Source organism: Amblyomma maculatum, chromosome 4 (genome assembly GCF_055883805.1).
Source record: "Amblyomma maculatum isolate TAMU_Amacu chromosome 4, ASM5588380v1, whole genome shotgun sequence".
NCBI lineage: Eukaryota > Metazoa > Arthropoda > Arachnida > Ixodida > Ixodidae > Amblyomma > Amblyomma maculatum.
The window spans coordinates 45,573,299-45,593,995 of NC_139347.1; the positions used below are offsets into that span (position 1 = coordinate 45,573,299).

Genomic DNA, 20,697 nt, shown 5'->3' on the forward strand with positions numbered 1-20,697 from the left:
TAATTTTTCTAATTGGTGACCCTAAAGCCTGCATAGTTTACATAAAACAATTGCATTTATCGAGTGTATTAACTTTATGTACCCTGTAGTGTGTATTTTCCTCTTTTTTACATGCATCATTCTCATGTAGTATTTCTCTTACATGTCGATGCCACTGCTTTGTAAAACTTTATAAGGGTTTTCCGGGCCCCGTTAAGCTGTAAAAGAAACTTTTTGTCAGGAAATCCCTCCAGTTGTACTGGTTAAAAAAAAAAGAATAAAAAAAAAAGAAACACCCCGCACCTTTTATTTCCAACCTCGGCCCTTCACACAGCTACACTTCTAGCCAGAGTTGTGAACACCCAATTGCACAGCACACACAGCAGATCCCTATCCACCGTGAAAAAAATGCTGTCTGCGAATTGAGTGTGGGTTCCTCGCCAGTGCACTCACTGTCACAAATTTTCCTCACAATCCCTCTGCTTCGCTGGCTGCCGTATTATACAATCATTGCACCATTGGATGTCCCACCAGTTAGTGATTCGTTTGGGACCGCCCTCACTTCTGCGGCATTGTGGTATAGGCTCACGTTTCCCTCGTGTTCCGAGCCTGTCGGCATCAGAGACCCTCACGTTAACCCTTCCTGATATTAGCGCAGTACAGTAGGGCAGGACTTACGCCGGCGTCAGCGCGCCTCTGTTCTTCGTTCCGAAGCGACCACATGAGCCGGGATTCATGCTCGCCACTCCTGGGCCATCTTGTCGTGCGTGCACCATGCTTGGCGTCTTCGTCTCGTCGCCACGCAAACTCCAGCCGCTAGCCGCAGGGATCCAAAACGCCACCCGACATTGTCTGCCTCACGGTCCTTATTGTTAATTCGAAGAATCGTTAGTTTTGCATCCTTTACTTCTCGATCACGCATTTCTCTTCGCATTCTAGTTTTTCTCAGCACGTTGTCAGTTATCTCTAAGTCCTGTATGTCATAATTACTAAACAATTACTGCAGTAACAATCCTGCCCTGAAAAATGATTGGATGATACTAACGTCTCCCGCGCGCCCTTAATTCAGAGCTTCCGGTTGGGCTTTTTGTACCCAAGGAATAATTACTGAAGTTGAAAGCAGTCATTCATCGACCCAGTCTGGCTAAACTTTGAGCGACCCTGTTTGGCGGTGTGTGCTTTGGACCGTCTATTAGGTGAAAAAAAAAAGAAAGAAAGAAAAAAAAATGTGCCGTTTAACTTCCAGAAGCGGTTTCATGGGGCACAAAGTTGAATGACCAACTACGGAATAATTTAGACCATCTGCGGTTATTTTACTTGAGCGAACATCACACAGCGAATGGGTGTTTTTTGCCTTTCGCCTCCATCGGAAATTACCCGAACGGCAAAGTAACCGACAAAGAGCGGCGGATGTCTTGACCATGCATTCCGGGATATGATCAATGCCAAAAATCTACGGGCGTCACGCCAAGGCGACATTGGGGACCTCCACGACGCGGTCGTGGCCACGCAATGTCTTCCTCCATATATATGATATATCTTCACTGTTGCTTACCTTTCTGACATATATATCAGTAGCGTGGCTTTTTGGGCTTGTTGGTACATAGTTCCAATACACTATAGCGCAGGTGTTTCCTGAGAGACACAGCTGAAAAAACAACAACAAAAAAGCGTAGTGCATGTCCTCTCTGCACGCAGGAGGCGAATGATAAAGCCCAAAGCAATGCTGAGTATGTAAACATTTTTATTCTTTAGGATTATAGATTAAGTACAAATCTCAATAATCTCGTCGCGACTCTTCACAGTCAAGCCATATCCCACAGCGTGTTATCACACGGAATATAGATGCCGCACACGGTCTCATATATCAGTTCTATATACACATTCGCGCACCAGACGCTGGGTCTCGCATGAGCGATGACCACAGTCGGGGCACTCTTCCAGGACGTCGACATACGAGACAGCGCGCGGCAGCAGCTCACATCGAGGAGACATCGACAGGCGTCGCACGGTACGTATCATCTTTTTTTTTTTTCTTTGTAGCTCTCGTTTCTTCTTACCGGGGACACGACAGTTCGAGCCAAGATTGACACACCCCGAAACACACACACACACATGCACACACACGCGCACACACACGTCAACAAGAACTGGATCCAAGGACGCGCCCTTTTCGCCCGTCGAGAGACCGCGGCTTTTTGGCACCTCTTAGCGACAACTTGTATCCCAGCTGGGATGCGAATTCCGGGCGCAGCTATAGGTGCCTTCATTCTCTTACGTCTTCCTTCCTAGCCAGGCTTGGGCACCACACAAAGCAGGTGCCAAAGGATTGTTAGCGCTACCATCAGTCACGCAGTCTTGACGGGCCCACTCTTCGACCATTGCATGCCCCGTTAAAACGATGGCCCTGAGGCGAGCAGCTAAATAGGTCCAACGACGCCTTTTCTGCGCTTAAATATATATATATATATTTTCTTTTTATTCTCAGCGATGAGAACTGTCTCTGGTGAGATATATCTTCTAGCAGATCCGTGATAAAAGCTTCGACCTCGACGGAACAGTGCATCGATTGGGAAATCTAACACTGACCGAACTTTCGGTACTTCGAAGAAGCGCCAAGGCGCCTTATTCGTGTGATGTGGCATGAGGAACGAATGAGTAACCTACGTGGACAGTTCGCACAAGGCTTTCGAGCTCGGATCACGTCGACATACAGAAAGCTCGGTCAACACTCAAAGGCGGACGCGAACAGGGATTGAGACTACATCGACACGAGAACGCAGAACACACGTATGACGGTGGATACGAACAGAAAGAGAAGCCGAAAAGACAGCTGAGAACACCGAGGCATCAAGGTGGGGAGGTAGGTACAGTGTTTACGAGGGACAAATCAAAGGACGCTCTCATAAGGCACTTCATGTCACGAACCAACAAAAGCGGCACATTTAGGTGTACGCACATTTCTCTGCACAATCACACGCCTCGCCATAATGCGCGGTCGACAAGACCACAAAAAGTAAAAGGCGAAAGAAAGTATGCAACGCACCGAGAACCTCAAGAGCACCGTCAGAAGTGTCATTCACGCCCAAATGACTTAACCACTCGAGACAAACAGAGAGCTCAGATGACACCGACGAAATCACGTAGGAAGGAAATGTACAGCGTGTCCTTGTCTCGTGTTGTCCAATGGACACACCAGGTCTAGGGCACGAAATACCCTGAAAATGGACCGAGAGTTTGTCTTGCGAGTCGCGACAGCGAAGCACACCGTTCAGACAACGAGAAACAAAACGACATCTTGTTCTTTCACGGACTGAGTTTAGGACATATGGCTTTTTGTTTTATGTACAAACGAAAAACTGTGACACGCACGGCTCATTTACAAAAGAATGCCCATCGCGCGAGAACGTCGTCACCTCTTGTCCTCTGTAAAGCTCGGCAAAATAAGAGTGCGATTGAGCGTGGGAACAGGCCTGAAAGATGGCAGTTTAATGCTTACGCAATGAGCCTGGCTGAGATGAACGTAAGAACTTATGTATATATACATTACAAAAATAAGGAGAAACATTGCACGCCATGAAAACACAAGTGAGACCTTGTGAAATGGAAACACTTGCAGGCCCTTTACATTAGTCGCAGGAGTGCCTCAAGACCGCTGAGTACGAACAACTCTTCCCACTCGCTTCAGCCGAGGTGGCTCTGCAAAAGTCAACGAAGAGTTGAGAAAAAAATGTATATGCCGAGAAAAACCAGTGGACTAGTTATGAGAAAGTCAGGTGCTACCCGCGCACCTGTTTCCGGAACACGAGAAACAGTAACAAAAAGAGTATTTCCTTCAGTCACACTCTCACGAGCGGTACGGACAGAGAAGCGGCAAATATGTTGTGATGGTCGGTTCCATAACGACCGCTTTCTTTTGTTGTGGTGCGCACAACCAGGTGCTGATTTCCACAACTTGGGCCGCGATGATAATTGAAAACAGAGACCTATGCTTTTCCTAGCAGTAGGAATACGGGCATAAAACCCTAGGTTTCTGCCTTCAGCCTGGCTCGGCGCGTCTTTCCTCTGCGTTTCCTCGAACTCTCCTTGCGAAACGCCACGTTACTCGGGTCGTCGGCGAGTTCGGGGTACTTCTCGATGTCGTGCACGTCCGTGCCGAAGTACCGCGCCACCATCCCCGTGGCCATGAGCTCTTCGCGCTCGCCCTTGGTCCAGTCATTGGAGCCCTTGTGGCCGTTCTTAACGAGCTCCAGCTCCTGGGTCCAGGCGTCGTCCACGGCGCGTCGGCGGGCATGTCGCATGAGGCGATGACGTTCTTCTTGCAGCGACGTTCCGTAGCGAATGTTGAGCACCACACTTGTACTGTGCATGCGAATGTCCACTTGACCCCGGGGCCCCCCGTCACTTTCGACCACGTGCTTTGTGATGTTGAACATGGTTCCGAGGCGGCCCAGCTGGACCCAGTCTTCTTCCGCCTTGGACAGCTGGGGCTGGACGAAGAAGAAGGAGTCCTGGCCGTGTAGCGAGAAGTGGATGTCCACCATGAGGGTGTCATTGAAGATGGCGACCATGACGTCCCGCAGGATGGGGCTCGACTCGCTCACGACGTGAACGGCCGCGCGATGTGCGTCGCCGCGTGACAGCAGGATTCCGTCACCCAGCACCGACGGTAGGTTGGAGACGCGTGAGTTGATGCGCCGCTGAAAGCTGCTGCTGTCTAGCTTCACTGCCGTCTTGGGGACGGTAGAGAAGCGGTAGAACTCGGCCTGAACGATGTCGGCCATGCAGCTAAGGCCGGAGATGACCGGCACCGCTTCGGGCACCGGAGCTCCCACTCGTGTGTCCGCCGGACACCTCGTTTGCGGCGCCACCAGCACACGTCTCATGTCGTAGCCCAGGGCTGCCATCCAGGCTGGCAAGTCTGCGCCGAGAAGAAAACATCGGTCAGAACGAGAAACATACGGCCTGTGAGGCAAATATGCGTAGGAATTCGAACATGTGATTCACCCCACATGAAAACAGTAGGACAGTGACGCGCTAATAAGTGTTCGAAACGGCGCGACAGGCCGATGCGCGTGCCTGATCTCAGCCGCGGGATGGCGTTAAGGAAACCGAAACTACACAACTGAGCTGGACTTCGGAAGTGTGGGGGTGCAGACTCTCGTCGTGCCTGCCATAGCACGCACAATGTGCGCGGGCACCGCTGTTTCATTACATTCTGATTAGGGAGGACTATTTTGGTTTTATGCTGGCTGTTGTACCTCGATGCGGATACCCCGTCCAAATTATATGGTACAAGTTCGCCATGTGGGAATTAACAAACGGCCGACACCATCGACTTACATGGGCCCGATGGCACTCCTAGTCTGAATTAACGAGGGTCGAATTCGCAAGATTTTACAAAACTTGCGTAGCATTGAAGCGGTCTCCGCGTAGTGACCGCAGCAACACATGCGTGCTTTGTCCGTTCCGCGATGTTCCCAAGACGTGTTCCGCATTTGCCGTGTCTCATGATAGTGACCGAAAATAGTTCCTGCACTGGCCCTGTTCACCTCCTTTGCGTTCATCGCCATTCTTAGATTGCGCCGTAGCCGGACGCTTTATGACGCGCCTCTCTGCTCCACACCTCACCCGCTGTTCCCACCGCGTCGGCTCTGGATGCCGTCAAAGCATCGCTTTCATGCCTAACTGGCATTACCACATATGTCGGTTCCAAGAAAAGTGAGCAGGTGGTGTGAACTATTTGAAATGCAACAAACAGTGAATGTCATGTGGAATCCGCGATGCCTGGCCGCTAGCTCGGACACACAAAACTCCCGTGAATTCCGAATATTCACACGGATCGAACATATACAATAAATGCGCGGCGAATTGAATAGCAATCGCTATCACAAACCACTTCGCATGTTCGGACATCCCCAGAAACCACGAAACGCTGGTAAAAAAAAAATAATAAAAGTTGTCGCGCTTGCCCGCCCTTTTTTGCCGCGTACTAGCGCAATTTTGACCAATTTGATGCTTTTGGATCCGCACGACGCAATAAAAAAAATATCGAAATGGCCCAATTGGCGCAGCTGTCCCATCCCTGTAACGTGACAGCCAGTTGCGGAGAGATATCTCGCGGCAACGCTGAAAAGTATGACATAAGCATGTTCGCGTTTCGTTCTTGTCTGACTAAAAGAATCATACTGCTGCAGCAAAGTGCAAGACCCTAATGTCAGGTTTAAAACACCCAGGAATGACCACGTCGCCTACGTACGCGTACAAACCGTTGCGTGCGGCTCTAGCATACTCGCATGGTGTGACCACTAGAAACACTTGCCCAAAGCCACCTACGTAGCCAACGATAGACAAATGCAGCCATAACGAAGAAAATGAGCGAAGTTCCGCAGTCGGACGCATTGCTAACTTGCGGGAAGCGCCAATGTGTTGGAGGCCGAATTTCCCCCTTTTTTTTTTTTATTTCAGACATGTTCAAAATAGTGGGAGGGTAACTAATCTTCTCCTTTTTGAGATTACGACACTACAGCGTTGATAGACACCGTCTGCGACTCCAGTTGCGGATCCTCGTTCGTGTACACGCACTTTGCGACTCGCTTAATCACTTATCCCTTAATTAGTGCCACGGTTATCTGACACATACTCAATAGCATAAAGTCACTAGCTACCTGATTAAGTGGAAGGACACCCGACATAGATATAAAGTCCCAGCTTAATTCAAGCCGTACAAATGGGCTTGCGTGACCTAGGGTATAGCGTGTCTAACTGGAACCAAGGGTCCTATGTTCGATCTCTATCTCACTCTCTCATCTCGAAGGAGCTGATCCATAACTACAGCGCAAACGACAGGACAGAGATGAAGGAGGGACACCTCAGAGTAAGGGAGTAAGGGGTCTAACCCTGTGCGGTTTTCCTTCTTCATCTCTGTCTTGTCTTTTGCGCTGTAGTTATGGATCAGCATAAACACCAACTTGCCCAACAACTACTTTTGTCGAAAGAGCTGCCCGAGTTGGCAGCTACTCTAACTCTTGTATGTCACATAGTGTCGTGACGTCACACAGCCCACCGATCAATCAATGCCATGACTGATCACCTGTTAAATTCCACCTGACTGAAGCACGCTCGTGTATTTAAGCTCACATCGCCGACAGCGCCGACGCCGAATGCTCTGGAGTAAGAGGTCTATACGCTATCGCTATCGCTGGAGTGCGGCAGAAATTATTACACCATTAGAAATTATTACGTCGCCACCGAACCGAATCCTCTCGCCAGCCAGTGATATCACGAAAGGCCCACGATCACAATTCTTTTGTTTTTACGACATAAATATTAATCGAAGGCATTTGGTCCAGTTTCGACATATATACCCACAATGTTTATTGAGAGGCAGAATTTAACCCGATGATTAATATAGACCTTACAGTGGCAGCTGCGCCCCGATGAAACACCTCGAACGCGTGGCTCACAAACTTACCATTCAGGTGCCCGTCGTCCTTCTGTACAGGGTTGATGGGATCGTTGCCACGGAACCTGTACAGGTGAATATCGTAGGGCTTCTGCAGGAGCATTGGCATGCTTTCCCAGTTTGGCGTTAACCATTGCACGCCAAGGGCGTCGTAGACTCTTCCGCCAAAGTGGATGAGTTGGGTCACCGGGTCTCGTAAGCCGCCTTGGAAATCCACCGGCAGAAAGAATTCTGGATTCGAGTCGTAGGTGACTTTGCCGAAAGGATTCCGTTGAACTTCCTTGATTATGGTTCCTTCCGAGCTGAAGACGGCCACAGGCGATCCGAGGTGGTCGCAGGCCACGTAGAACTTGTTGTTTCCTTGCTGCATGTAAATCAGGTGGCCCAGGGTGTCATAGATGAGGACGAACGTGAGGGAGTCCTTGGGGTAATGCATGTGGGTGATTGCGTTCGGGCGCTGAAGGTCAGCGTAAATGAACTGAGTGATGTTTCCCCTGTGGTCCTTTCGCGCTATAAGTCTGTTGTGCGCGTCGTACACGTACTGAACCTCGTACTGGTGCAGCTCAAAAGCGTGGACGAGCTGGCCCATGGCGTTGAATTTAAACTTTTCTTCTCCTCGTTGGACAATGAACCCGCGGACGTCCACAAGGTACAGCTCAATGTCTCCGTAGCCAATGAGTCGGTCTCCGTCGTCGTGTCGCAGGGAAATCTGTCGCGGTCCTTCCCAGAGGCTTTTCATGTTCCCATTGATGTCGTAGATAAATCTCCAAGGCTGCGCTCCGGACACTTCCTCTAAAAAGCCATCGACAGTATAAGTATAGTTAGTGGAATGACTGGCGTGGTCCTTGCCTATTTTGGTGTGCGCGTGTTTTATCCTGCTTCTATTGTCGTACTGTAGGCTGAGTGAAAAAATTTCTTTGTTCCAGAGTGTTATGGCGAGCACCACCAGTCTTCCGTACGTGTCCGTACCAATGGTCTTCGAGTACTGCCTGGCCTCGTCTTGAATGAACACGCTGTTCAACTTGGGCCGGTGCACGAGGAACTGTTGGACCTGCTCCAGAACTCCAGACTCGCTGTTGTAACGGTACTTTGTCGTGATGGTGCTCTTACCGTTGATCTCGACCTCAACTGACGAAAGGCGAGGGTCATATTGGTACCGGAACTTGGCCCCATCGAGCCCGCTTCTGCTGTTGTAGCGGTGGCGCTCTTCTTTGAGGAGCGAGCCGTGATGGCGGTAGTCGACCCTGAAGTCCAGCCCCGGAACGTTTTTCGTGATGCTCTTAATGAGGGCAGTACTGTTGTGGTAATAGAAGTCTGCTCTTTCCTGCCCACACAGGATGCTCTCCAGCCTGCCTTCGTCGGTGTAAGTGTAGACGACACGCCCCTTGTTCTTGGGGAAGAATTTGGCCACTATCTGTCCACGGTCATTGTAATGAAGAACGTACGGGTGACCCACGCCCGGTGCCAAGTACAAAAGTTTGTAAAACCCTATCGACGTCTGCGTGGCTATCTCATGTTTGTGTCCGTTTGGAGTAATCACAGCTTGGAGACTTCCGGATACATCGTACTGGAGTATGTAGCGGCTGCCACTGGGAAGGATGATTTCCGTCGGCTGGAAAAGAGGAATAAAGAGATAAACACGCATTGTTGCAACGAAGCATGAAAAAAAAAAATGTTTCGCAAAGTGACGCCGCGGTCTTTCGTTCTCTGAACAATGGTGATTTAGACCCCTCCAGGTTACCTGCATATGCGGTTTCACATTCCACAGAATTTATTTGAGGCGCAATGAAAAAGCACGATGCTGCCTGACAGTAGACTTGCTAAAGTAAGCCGGTATACATTTAACGCGTTCCTAAATAATGACAACATGCACGTATTGATTTATCGATCTTTCTGTAATTACGTTCGAATTTTTAACTGGCGCTCAGATAGTAATGGGAATTTCAGGAGTGTCACTTTTCTTGAAAATATACAGCTCAAGGGTCTGGATCCTCAGTCGCAAGTGCTACATTTAGGAGGGATAGAGATGAGAGCTCCTCTAAAATCAACAAATATGAACACAAATACTGAAAAAAGAACCAGCCTGCATGACCCAAAAGCAAAGCAAACCCGGAGGCTGCACACTTTCGACAAAGGCTGCACATGTATCACTAGACTCCCCTCATTGAAGAGTGATGGTAACTAAATCCTCAATTCAATGTTCTGCGACTTACGAAACAAGACAGTGAAAATCATTTATTGCGCGCCCGTGTTTGAAGAACAGAGAGAACAGAGAAATTTGGTCAAAAGTAGTTCTCAATGAGAAACTTCCAATGATTTTGTTCCAGACCAAACTTTATAGAACTAACGTTACTAGCCGCACTTCGCTGACACTGCCGGCCGGTTCGCCGTTAAAGCAAGCGCCACCGACTTTAGCGCCACCATGCAAGCGGCACCGCTCCGTGGCTGCGATTGTTTGCTCCTCTCCGACTCTGCTATGCGATATGGTATCCTCCTCTCTCAGCAGGCACCACGGCCTCGCTATTCGAGGCTTTCTTCCTTTCTCTCGGTCAGCGCAAGGATTACGCATCATTACATCACGAAATGCAGACCTTACGACGGCTAAGATATAAAAGCGAGGCTATTACAGTTATCGTGGTAAAGTAGCACTTTGCTTTTCAGAGCTGGGGCTATTTCAGTGCGATGTTGCAGAGAGCGCACTCACCACGCTGATGGGGCCGTCGTCGTACTTGTACATGATGCCGCTTCCGTCCGCGTACCGCACGTCGGCCAGGCGACCGCGAATGTCGAACGAGTACTTCTCGCTGAGCTGTCCGCGCTCCCAGCGGACGAGGCGGCCGAAGCGGTCGTACTCGAGGGTGACGGACGTCACGTTCTGCGTGGGTTGCCAGCTGAGTGGGTGGCCCAGAGCGTCGTAGCGAACCGTGAGAAGCGCCAGCTGGTTCCGGTCGTACAACGTCTCGCTGTACTGCTGCCGGTCGAACTCAATCGCCAGAAGGTTGTCGCCGTTCACCTGCGCGCGCAGTACAGACGTCAGGCGTGCCTGACCACGCTGAGCCCTCTAACGTGCGAAACAAACAAACAAACAAAAAAAAAAAAAACCTGGCATCCCTGGCAGTGTACGTGAACGCCATAAAACAGGACCGGCGACGCTTTCGGATTAAGACGCCAGAAAGTTTATTGGCAGGCAACATCAATTAGTCCAAAGGCATGCACCTAGCCTACGATAACGGCCTTTTCGCCTGCACGAAAGTTCGCCGTTGATTACGGAGCTAAATTTATAACCATCCGGTCATCCAGAAAAACCGAGCTTATTATCCAGAGTTTTTATAATTCGGCTAGATTTGTGGGGTTTAACGTCCCAAAGCATGAGAGACGCTTTAATGAAAGGCTCCAGAAATTTCAACCACCGTTTTTTTTTTTTTTAAGTTCATTCACATCGCATAGCACACGGGCGCCTTTGTATTTCGCCTCCATCGAAAAGCGGCCTCCACGGCAGGGATTCGATCCGGCATCCTTGGGCTCAGCAGTCGAGCGCGCTAAGCATTGCACCACCACGGCGCGACTGTTTCTATAATTCGCGAAACGGCGCGCACAAAAGGACAAAGAGTTCAGTACACACGGCTTCCTTGCCCATACTCAAATCATAGGAAAACAAGTGTATTGCCCAGTACGAAGTTTCCTTCCATTACTGCATTAGCAATATATCCATCGTTCAGCGAAAATGTCATGATCTGTTCGTACATGTGAATCCTGCCCCTAGAGAATCGGAGCGGATCGGAGCACCTTCCCGGTACTCTCTGGCGCTCTCCGCTCCAACCTCCCGAACCTACGCAGCTCCAGAACGGTGAGGCGACGGTGAAAACAAATTCTAAAAGGCAATGGGATAACGATCAATGTAAAAACGCAATGTACATCTAATACTGCTGAGGTGGATTTGTCGCATCCCTCGTATAATTACTTGCGTTTTTTTTTTGGTAGTGTGCGATGTCACTGCATCGTAAAGAACCCCACTTGGTCGGAATTACTCGGATCCCTCTACTAAAGCATCCATCGTAGCCGCAGTCGGTTTGGAAAGTTAAACTTCATTAACTAAACCAAACCATTCAGTGTCGTTTTTCCTGCAGAGGCATTTCTAGATACACCTGGAGATTTAGGTATGCTGAGCCCAACAGAATAAACAAGACGGCGACATTCCACATGTAAGGAATATTTTCAAACGCAAACTATCTACATTGTTTGGGTTACTGCTCGTGCGTCACGGAATATGTGCGTTAGGTATGTATGAAAAGGCGCTACAAAAATTATTTGTCCATCGGCACGGCTAGATATTCACGGCTGACGATGACAAAATTGCGCGCGATGTAGCCATCAAACACACGGGTCGAATGCGTGAGAAGCTGAGAGAGTGGATCAAGATGCCCAGTCCGTATACCTTCAGCTTGCGGCCGACTTGCATGATCTGCTTCTGGCGCAGTTTTCCCTCGCGGCGAAGGTAGTAACGCCACTCGAACCGCTGGTTGACGTCGTCACTGAGGCTGATGCGAAGCTTGGCCGGCACCGGGAACGTCTCTCCCAGCACGGGGCTCAGGTCGGTGATGACGGGGTTGGCGACGGTCTCGATGTCACGCGAGCTCGCGTCCTCCGAAAGCAACAGGAGGCTGCCGTCGGAAGTCTGAGTGATTCGTTCTTCCGAGAGGCCTGGAGCAAAGCATAGCAAAGATATAGCCAAAGCATATATTTTTGGTTTCACATCCCCTCCTTTCAAGTAGTAGATAAGTGCACAATAAAAGCTCCTTAATTCGAACTCTACGGGAACGGAAAAAGGTTCGAATTATCTGACGTTTCAACTATCGAATGGCCTCGAAAAAACAGGCAAGAACCATTTGCATAAAGGTAAATTTACTATATTTACTTGCTTAACAGCCCCCCCCCCCCCCCCTCCACTTTTTTTTTGCCGATTAGAATTTGCGAGGACAAAAAAAAAAAAGCGTTAGTCAGCGCGTCCTTCCGTTACGCGCCTTAGTGTTTTTTGGCAGCGCGCCATGCTGCTGCACAGCGATAACATCAAGGTGTGTACCTTTTGACGTTAGTTGTCCCTAGCGGTGATAAGGGGCGGAGGAGGGGGGGGGGGGGGGGGATGTCGGAGGCGAACTTGGCAGAGTGCCAGCGGAGCCGAAAGTGGTTGCTCGGCTTGTCCGGTTTCGCAAGTCTGGCTTTCAGTACGTTCGCTTTATCACGTCGCGACTGGGAAAGGTGCCATCCGTTGCCACAAAATCATTCCAACGCGTGATAGAAGCGCCTTTTGAATCGAATTATGCTAGAAGCCGACGCCGAGAAGGGGATCGACTGCGTGATTTCATTGATGACTGATGGGCGGAAAGCATTCGCGAATATCATACTAGTTAAAAGCAACCGACTTATTGTAGGGAAGACCATGACCGAGAGCAGCCCTTACCGATACGCGTGGTGACGTCAGAGCCCTTGATGAGCAACGACACCGGATCCTTGTTGTCGCGAGTCACAGTGACCGATGCGCCCTTTGTGCCCAGGTTGTACGATAGTCGGATGGTCTGGCCGCTGGGTGTGATGGCCTCCGTGAGCCTGCCGTACTCGTCGTAGCCGTACACCACGGAGCGGCCAGAGCTGTCGATCTTGCTGCGCACCAGGCCCGTGCTGCCGTGGTAGTCAAAGACAGTCTTGAAGTTGTCCGGCGTCACGAAGCTCTGGAGCAGCTTCATGCGCGACATCTCCAACTGGCACTTGGCCCCCTGCGTATTCTCTATGGTCTTCACGTGGTTGCTGTAGTCGCGCAGGATGTAGACTTTGTTGCCTTCGGCGTCAGTCACGGTGTTCAGCTTGCCGAAGGAGGTGTTGACGTTGTAGGTGAAAGTGTAAATCACCTTCCCCGTGAGAATGTGGCGCGTCGAGGTGTGCTGTCCGTGTCGGTTGAACGTGTGCACTTGCTGGGTCTCTGGCGAATAGATCTCGTAGAGGTGCTGGTCATTGGGCTTAGGCAGCGACGCCGTTACAGAGCGCACCCGAAGGTTGCCCTGGTCACAAATGTGCAGAACGCCATCCGGGGTAACGGTTATGGACGAAATAGTGCTGAGCTTGGACGTGGTCGCCAGGAAGTGGTCTTCGTCGAAGCACTTGCAGTTAAGCTCGAGGCAGGAGCACTTGAGCTCGGCGCCGGCGAAGCGGCTGATGCGGCCGTCGCTTCCGAGCACGCGCACGCGGTTGACAAGCTGCGAGTCAGACTCTGCGATGTACAGGTCTCCGTTCGGGCTGAAAGCGAGGCTCTGGGGCGCCTCCAGGAACACGTCCGTTGCGAAGTCGCTTCTTTCCCGCCCCGACGTCGACGGACAATGCAGGGGACGGCCGGCGACGATCTTGATACGCTTGTCCGGAGTGAGCCGCAGAACCATGTGGTCATCGAGGATGTGGAGGGAATTGTCGAGAGGGTTGATGCTCAGCTCAGTAGGCCAGCGAAGGTTAACCTGTGAGAATTACAATCCGTCACCGCGCCGCGCAATGAGAAAAATAAAACAATAAAAAAAAAAAGACAGCAGGAAAAAAGGCCGCAAAGCCCCAGGTGAAAATTTCCAGTTGGGAATCAGCTGGTTTCAGTTGGTCCCAACAGCGACCTTGCTGGTTTCAGCTGGGCTAGCTGTTCCCAACAGCAACAACAGCTGCTTTCCAACTGGGGCAGTTGGGAATCTGCAACAACACCAGCTGGTTTCCAACTGGGTTAGTAGGGAATCTGCTGGTTACATCTGGGCCAGTTGGTCCCTACAGGCGTCGCTTGATAAACAGAATGTGTGCGAAGGAGGTACAGCAGCAGAAAAGATTCATTAAAGAGTTGTGCTCTTAGGTTTTCTGTATTTTCCGCTGTGACAAAGAAACAAGCAAAATCAAATGAATAGCACCAGAATATTGGTCAGTGACTCACCTGAGTGAGTGAAAACGTTCCCGTGCAAGGAATAGGTTTCCAGTGGTTTTTGTGATAGTGATCTCCGACAATGGTATGAATAATTCCATTCTTATCCACCATACGGATGTTTGTACCATCAGCAATAAAAATCTCGTTATGCATTGAAATGGATATGCCTGCGAAAAGAACAATTTCATTGATAAGCGATACAGGGTCACAACAGGAAAAGAAGTAGCACTGATGCAGACAAGGTGATCGCGCTCGTAATCGGTATCGGTTTCTAACCTTTCGGGTAAGCGAGTTTTGAGTCTCTTGCTGGTCTTCCATCACCGCAAAGCATTTTGTCACCGGGTAAGCACTTGGCACCATTGCCCACTACGACCATCACATTGTTTTTCACGTCCGGAATGTCCTTGTAGTTAACGACTTGGAGGATTTGGTATCTCTCTGGGTCCGAGAGGTATAGCCTGCCATCAGCGGGACCCACGGCCAGGTGATAGCGGTATGCAACTTGCGCGGCACTGGAATGTTACGAAAACAATTCAAAATTAACACATTAATTTCTGAGCGAGAGTAATAAAATAAACTATAAAGAATTTGCGTACGCATCAAACAAATCAAACTAGCTCAACAGTCGAGTTTCCTAAACAAAGCAGCGACGAGTACTATTCTGACTAGTTTTTTTACCTGAGCTCCACTATTGTGCGAATTTTGCCATCTGTGGTGATCTGTCGAATTAAGTTGAAGTCGCCGACGTAAATGGAGCCGTCCGGGGAAGAAGCCAAAGCCACGGGCGCGAGCAAGCGCTGCTCCTTGGCGACTCCGTTGCACTGCTGACAGTGGAGGGGCCTCTGCTGGCCATCGCCCACAGCTGTGAGCAGTACTTTGGGTTTGTTCTTCAAGTAAATATTCGTCCCGTCTCCTTTTTGCAGGATGCCTGAGAGCCGAAATAGAGGGAAGTTTGTAAATATATGAAAGGTGAGAAATCTAAAGAGTTGTGCGTGCCAGCTGCTTACCTTCATGGAAATTGTATCTGTGATGTATATCAAGATTCCAGCCACCGATTTCCGATATGCTCATGTCATGCCCACTCACTTGTGTCGCTTGCACTTCCCATATTATGGAGGGGCAGTTTATATACTCGTACCCAACGTAAACTGAAAGAAAAAAGGGCCGGCGAAAAAATTAACAGCAGGTTGAGTAAGCAAACTATACCAATGCGTTTTCAGAGGGCACACTCTGGGCGCAGGGAGTGATTAATTTACTGTAACGTAGCGTTTTCTTCCAATCTGCAATATCTAACAGCAATGTTCAAACTGGCAAAAAATGCACTACGTAGTTTCTGAAAATTGCCGCGGAAAAACAGCACTTTCTTACGATTGGAAACGTGATCATACGTCAACAAAAGAAGGAGAAAGGTAGAGAAAGAACAGCATCCATGGAGTATCCCACAGAGTCTTGCAAACATTGTGTACTTGCCTGTTGCAACTGCCACTCCGTATACTTTCTGCCTATAGACATTTCTGCGGTTCCAGGCATATGTAAATTTGATTCCTGGGTCAGCTTCAAACTTCTTCTCAAAAAGGATGCCCTCTATCGATATCTTGAGGTGGATCAGCCTCAGAGTCATTGGAATGGTTTCTGGGGTCAACTGCAGTTGAATGGTGGACAGGTAACCTCCTGCTCTGCTGCTGTGGTACACTAGGTGTAGGGCAGTTCCAGGTATGGCGATGCTCTCTTGCACAACCTGGAGAGAAAAAAAATGAAAAGGACCGCCACAGTGCGTTACGGCAGTGTAAGGAAACGGCCACTCATTCGGTTAAATACTCGCCACATCTAAGCTCAACTTTAGTTGCACGAATATCGGCAACCTTTATTACTACAAAATCGACCACGAAAATTTGAGTTCCATCGGGCCAGCCGCAGGATGGTGAGAGAATACAGCCAATGTTAGAAGCTCAGCGTCCAATTCCTAGCCCCAAATTACCCACAGCAGGCCGCTTTCTGAAAAGTGATCTAGTCAGCGAATAGGTCCAAAGTTCCGAGAGCCAAACGAAAGAGGTTGCATACACGCACAATAAACTGTGTACCTCTAAGTGTTTAATCCGTAATTTTTACGGCCCACAATATCAAACTATTAAAACATTTTGAAGCTATAGCAATGACATTTTTTTTTAATGGCTGCGATTTTGCAGGTTGAATTCACGGAGACAAAAAATGAAGACAAAAAATAAAAAGAAGACAAAGAATGAAAAGTGCCTGGTAATTGCGTAACATGTGTTTGAAGGCTTTAGAAATCCTAAACCAATATGCTTTTCTCAAATAATATTTTCGTAACGTAGAAATGCGTTTTTGGGAGGCGAAGGAATGGAATAGTTTGGCTTATAGTTGTAGGTTTGCACGTAACAAAATCCCAAAGGAGAGCTTTCGCGTCTTCTGCTAGGCCGTTCTGATTATTGCGACGCCACACCTGCCTATGACTGGTTATGTATAAAGCCTCAAGAAACCGCCACCACTTTGTTTGATCCTCTGCATGCATTGCGGCTGTTATCTGGAAGAGAACACAATCAAATTCAACTTACAGAAGAGCCGATAAGTTGCGAGAGACAGTGGACCGACCGAAGCGAGGCGAGTGCACGGGTGACCGTTCGCCCATGATGTATGTATGTATTTTAAGCATGTTGCATTTTCACGAATTTCAAATTTCCGACAAAAGACACGCAAGTGTTCAGTCGTGCATTTGCGCACTTTGTTCACGAGCGAGGCCCCATGCAATGCGCGCGTTTGCGCGAGAGCTCTCGCAAGCTCCCTTCAGCTAGTACACTTTTAGCCTAATTAGCCATTGGTGCTGCAGAGAGGTCATGCTGCACTTGAGATGTTTGGTTCGTGTGTGCGTTCCTCAGGTCGCACTCCGGGCGCGCGAGCTAGCTGCCTTTAGTGCACTTATTCGCCTACCTTGCCGCAGCTGCTGCGAGCTGGTCGCAGTGTCAAATCCAGCGCTACTATCTCACAGCAGCAATGACAAAGTTGGCGAAAAAAAAACGCATTAAAGGCATCTCGCTCGCGCGCATACGGGCGTACGATCTCCAGAGACCATACACCAACTTACCCCTACTTCCAACGTCCTTTCCCCAGCGCCAAGAAATGAATCGGTCCATAGTTCGGTCCCCGGAATGTAGGGTGTAACTAGGCACTATAGTGTAACTGAAGAAGGAATTGGCGCTAGCGCTGTAATTCGTGGCTACTGAAACGTATAAGAAGTTTCCGCCCTCTGCCTTTGTTTCCAAATACTACGAGGACATCATGTTCTGGGCTGCTCAGCGCAGTGTTCTAGTAAAAGCTACTAGTAGAGGTCGCAGTGGAAGCTGCGACCATTAAATGCGCGATCAAAGCAATCAAAGTAGCCAGCCGGCTTCTAGATGACAAACCAGCCAATTTGAAAAAAAAGAAAAAGAAAAAGGCTGGAGTGTGTAACTTGTAAGAGATAACAGTAAGCTTCCCTGATAGCTATCTGTAACATCTGGTGGTTGTCTGAGACAGCAGATAAAGAAGTCGTCAAACAAGCGCCCACTATTTCCAGGCCGCATGCGTTTGTCGTTGAAGCGGAATTTCGTACGCGCGGTATATTGAGCAATCGCGAAACCTGTTCTCGACATCTTGATATGCCCGCCACGGCAGCCTAATGACTACGGTATTCGGCAATGCACCCGAAATCGCGGAGTAGGATCCTCTATCCCTGCGTTTCGATGATGTCGATATGCAAATGCCTGTGTGTGTTGCGTGACGTTAAAGAACACTACTTAGCCCGAATTAACTTCGAGCTGGCCCCTATAGCGTCCTTAACGACTCGGTTCATGTGTCCACCGCGATTGGGACAGTTCGTGATGAGTGTGCGGCGCCAGGAAACAGAAAGACAAATAATAAAGGCGGACGGAACAAATCGCTGAAATTTACCCAGGCTATATCACATACAATAAAACTCGCTCCCAGATGACGTATTGGATCATGCGTATTCGTTATGCGCTGTGGTTTCTAGTGCCGCGCGCTTATCGCGATCTCGGACTGGAAGTGCAGCGACAAAGACATACCGAGAGAGTTACTGCGCCTTTTCTCGCCTTACAACCACCCAGGCCCTAAACACCTCGCACATTGGGAATAGCACGACTAACGTAAAGCAAGGGCGGTGATTTCCCATGACACAGTAGAGGTGTTGCTGTCTTGCCATACTGTGGCAGGTGGCGACTGGCAACTATTACTTGGCTATGCGTGTCCATTCATTAGCCGTTCATTTCAGGAGTTATATTTTTCAGCCGCGTACCTTTGTCATTTCACGCTACATATTTCACAGTCGGGACAGGTCCGAGCCAAAACTCAGTGAACGTAGTTGGTATATGCGTACTTATGAATGCACGAAAAAGTTTGGATTGGTTACTGGTTTAGCGTCCCAAAGCGAATCAGGCTATGAGAAACGCCGGAATCGTGGAGGTCTCCGGTAATTTAGACTACCTGGGTTTTCTCCTTTCCTTAGGCGAGCTCGAGGTGCAGATTACAGGAAATGCGGGTTTATGATGGCTAAGCCATAGAAGCAAAGCTATTACAGCTTTCGCTGTAAAAAAAAAAAAATGAAGAGAAAAGTTTCTTGTGCACTAATCCCCCTTCATTGGCACGCAATGTCAGGCAGCTTATGAGCCCAAGAAAACAGGCAATTCTGAACGCACCTGTGATTCGGCTAGGACAGCACTTCTTTCGGGACACCCGCCCTGGAAGCCATGCTTCCAGGTGGCTAGGACTACGGGCCTCATGGTGTCGTAGTCATGATCGGTGCAGGCCAGTCCTCGGTTCTCCAGCGCCTTGTTTTGACTGAGGCTCATGATCACCTGATCCATGACGACGATCTCATTCCAAGGCACCATCACTGTCCGCTCATGAAGATCGAAAGGGTCCCGTCGAAACTGCAGCGTAACTGCTCCACCACCGTTGACCATCAAATCAAACCTGGTGAGATCAATAAAGGATGACACTGAGTGAATGCAGGTGCCTGATATAGTTGCCGCGAGAAAATAATGTGATGTCTAGGCGCCATTTACAGACAAGCATCTCAGTCTGAAGTAACCTTCACCATGCCTCAGATCACTTTAAAATATAAAAATAGTGCCTCTTTTTACTAATGCCTCCATGAAAATATCAGTTTGCCAATAAAAATAACGTGTTTAGACTAAATGAGAGAGCTGCGGTCCGCGGATGATTCTTTGATAGAGTTAGTATTTACAATGAGCAATCATGGTCCTGAAGCATGAAAAAAAAAAGCTTTTTTTTTTTTCCCTTTCATTCTTAGGAAACGATCTTAGGAAATTATCTTTTTTTTTTTTTTCATTCTTAGGAAAGAATACTTCTGTAGATAAAAGTTTGCAGTGCAAAGGTAGATTGGCTCAGAAACAGAGTGCTGCAGCCAGTGCCACTCAGCTGCCATACCAGAAGTATGGGCAAAACTTAATCGTAAGTGACATAAAAAAACTTGGGTAATTTGGACCAGTTTAACTGCTGAGGAAAGTGCTGTTGCGGATTGATCCAGCTTCTAGATTGAAGGGCGCTATATGGAATATATACAGTGCTGAAAATTAGTTTTATTACATATCTTAAATGTACATGTTTTTCATATCATTTTCAGGATGCAGTACTGTTGTAAATTTGGTCAATCTAATTTCCCGGTTTCTGTCAATGTAATAGCTTCGCTCGGAAGGGTATGCTAATATGCGGTGATTACATACCATCCGGAGTCTCTTGTAACCGTGAAGCCAAATAAGCCATCTCCAGCAGTCCCAACTCTTATTCCTTTCAATGGACTTCCAGAAGAACTTACTACTTGACCTCTGACGACAGAGGCCCGGCTGTAAATGAAAGTACAACATAATTAAACATGACTGCACACACAGTAGAAATCACCAAAGACGCTCCTAAGTTAGGAGTTGAAAATGAGCGAGCATATAAAATGCTAACAACAAGACAAGCTTGCTAGACAACTGTGAAGCACACTTGCAAGGTAGTCTTACAACAAAGAAGTAGAAAATACGTGCAAGCAAGGCACACTGGAAGGAAAAGCGTTCATGCAGATTTTGGACGCACACCCTCTGAAGAGGTTTTTGGAACAAGAGAAACAAGAGAAAGCTAAATTTTCTCACAGTCTAAGCACTCAGCCGAAAATCACCGTGTGCAAGCTGAACGTTTTCAGCTATTTTGTCCTTTATTTGTTCCAAAATTTTTTGGGAACACCTGTACAGGTGTTTCCACACAACAAGATCGTTCGGAACGCATGCATAAT

At 48.7% G+C, this 20,697-nt stretch overlaps 1 protein-coding gene across 5 annotated transcripts in view; it reads right to left on the reverse strand.

Annotated features, from left to right (window-relative positions):
* Positions 1 to 1,706: 1,706 nt before the first annotated feature.
* Positions 1,707 to 20,697, reverse strand: part of Ten-m (teneurin transmembrane protein Ten-m) — a 45,742-nt gene continuing 26,751 nt past the window's right edge. For all 5 annotated transcript variants that reach the window (XM_084601312.1, XM_084601314.1, XM_084601310.1 and 2 more), the window contains 12 exons: positions 20,147 to 20,266; positions 19,097 to 19,373; positions 15,858 to 16,125; positions 15,395 to 15,535; positions 15,066 to 15,315; positions 14,664 to 14,899; positions 14,397 to 14,554; positions 12,903 to 13,944; positions 11,880 to 12,145; positions 10,149 to 10,457; positions 7,454 to 9,056; positions 1,707 to 4,900 (listed from right to left, as the gene is read on the reverse strand). In XM_084601312.1, coding sequence (XP_084457438.1) covers positions 4,005 to 4,900; positions 7,454 to 9,056; positions 10,149 to 10,457; positions 11,880 to 12,145; positions 12,903 to 13,944; positions 14,397 to 14,554; positions 14,664 to 14,899; positions 15,066 to 15,315; positions 15,395 to 15,535; positions 15,858 to 16,125; positions 19,097 to 19,373; positions 20,147 to 20,266 — 5,566 coding nt within the window. In that variant the 3' untranslated portion in view covers positions 1,707 to 4,004. The remainder of the gene's footprint in view (positions 4,901 to 7,453; positions 9,057 to 10,148; positions 10,458 to 11,879; positions 12,146 to 12,902; positions 13,945 to 14,396; positions 14,555 to 14,663; positions 14,900 to 15,065; positions 15,316 to 15,394; positions 15,536 to 15,857; positions 16,126 to 19,096; positions 19,374 to 20,146; positions 20,267 to 20,697) is intronic.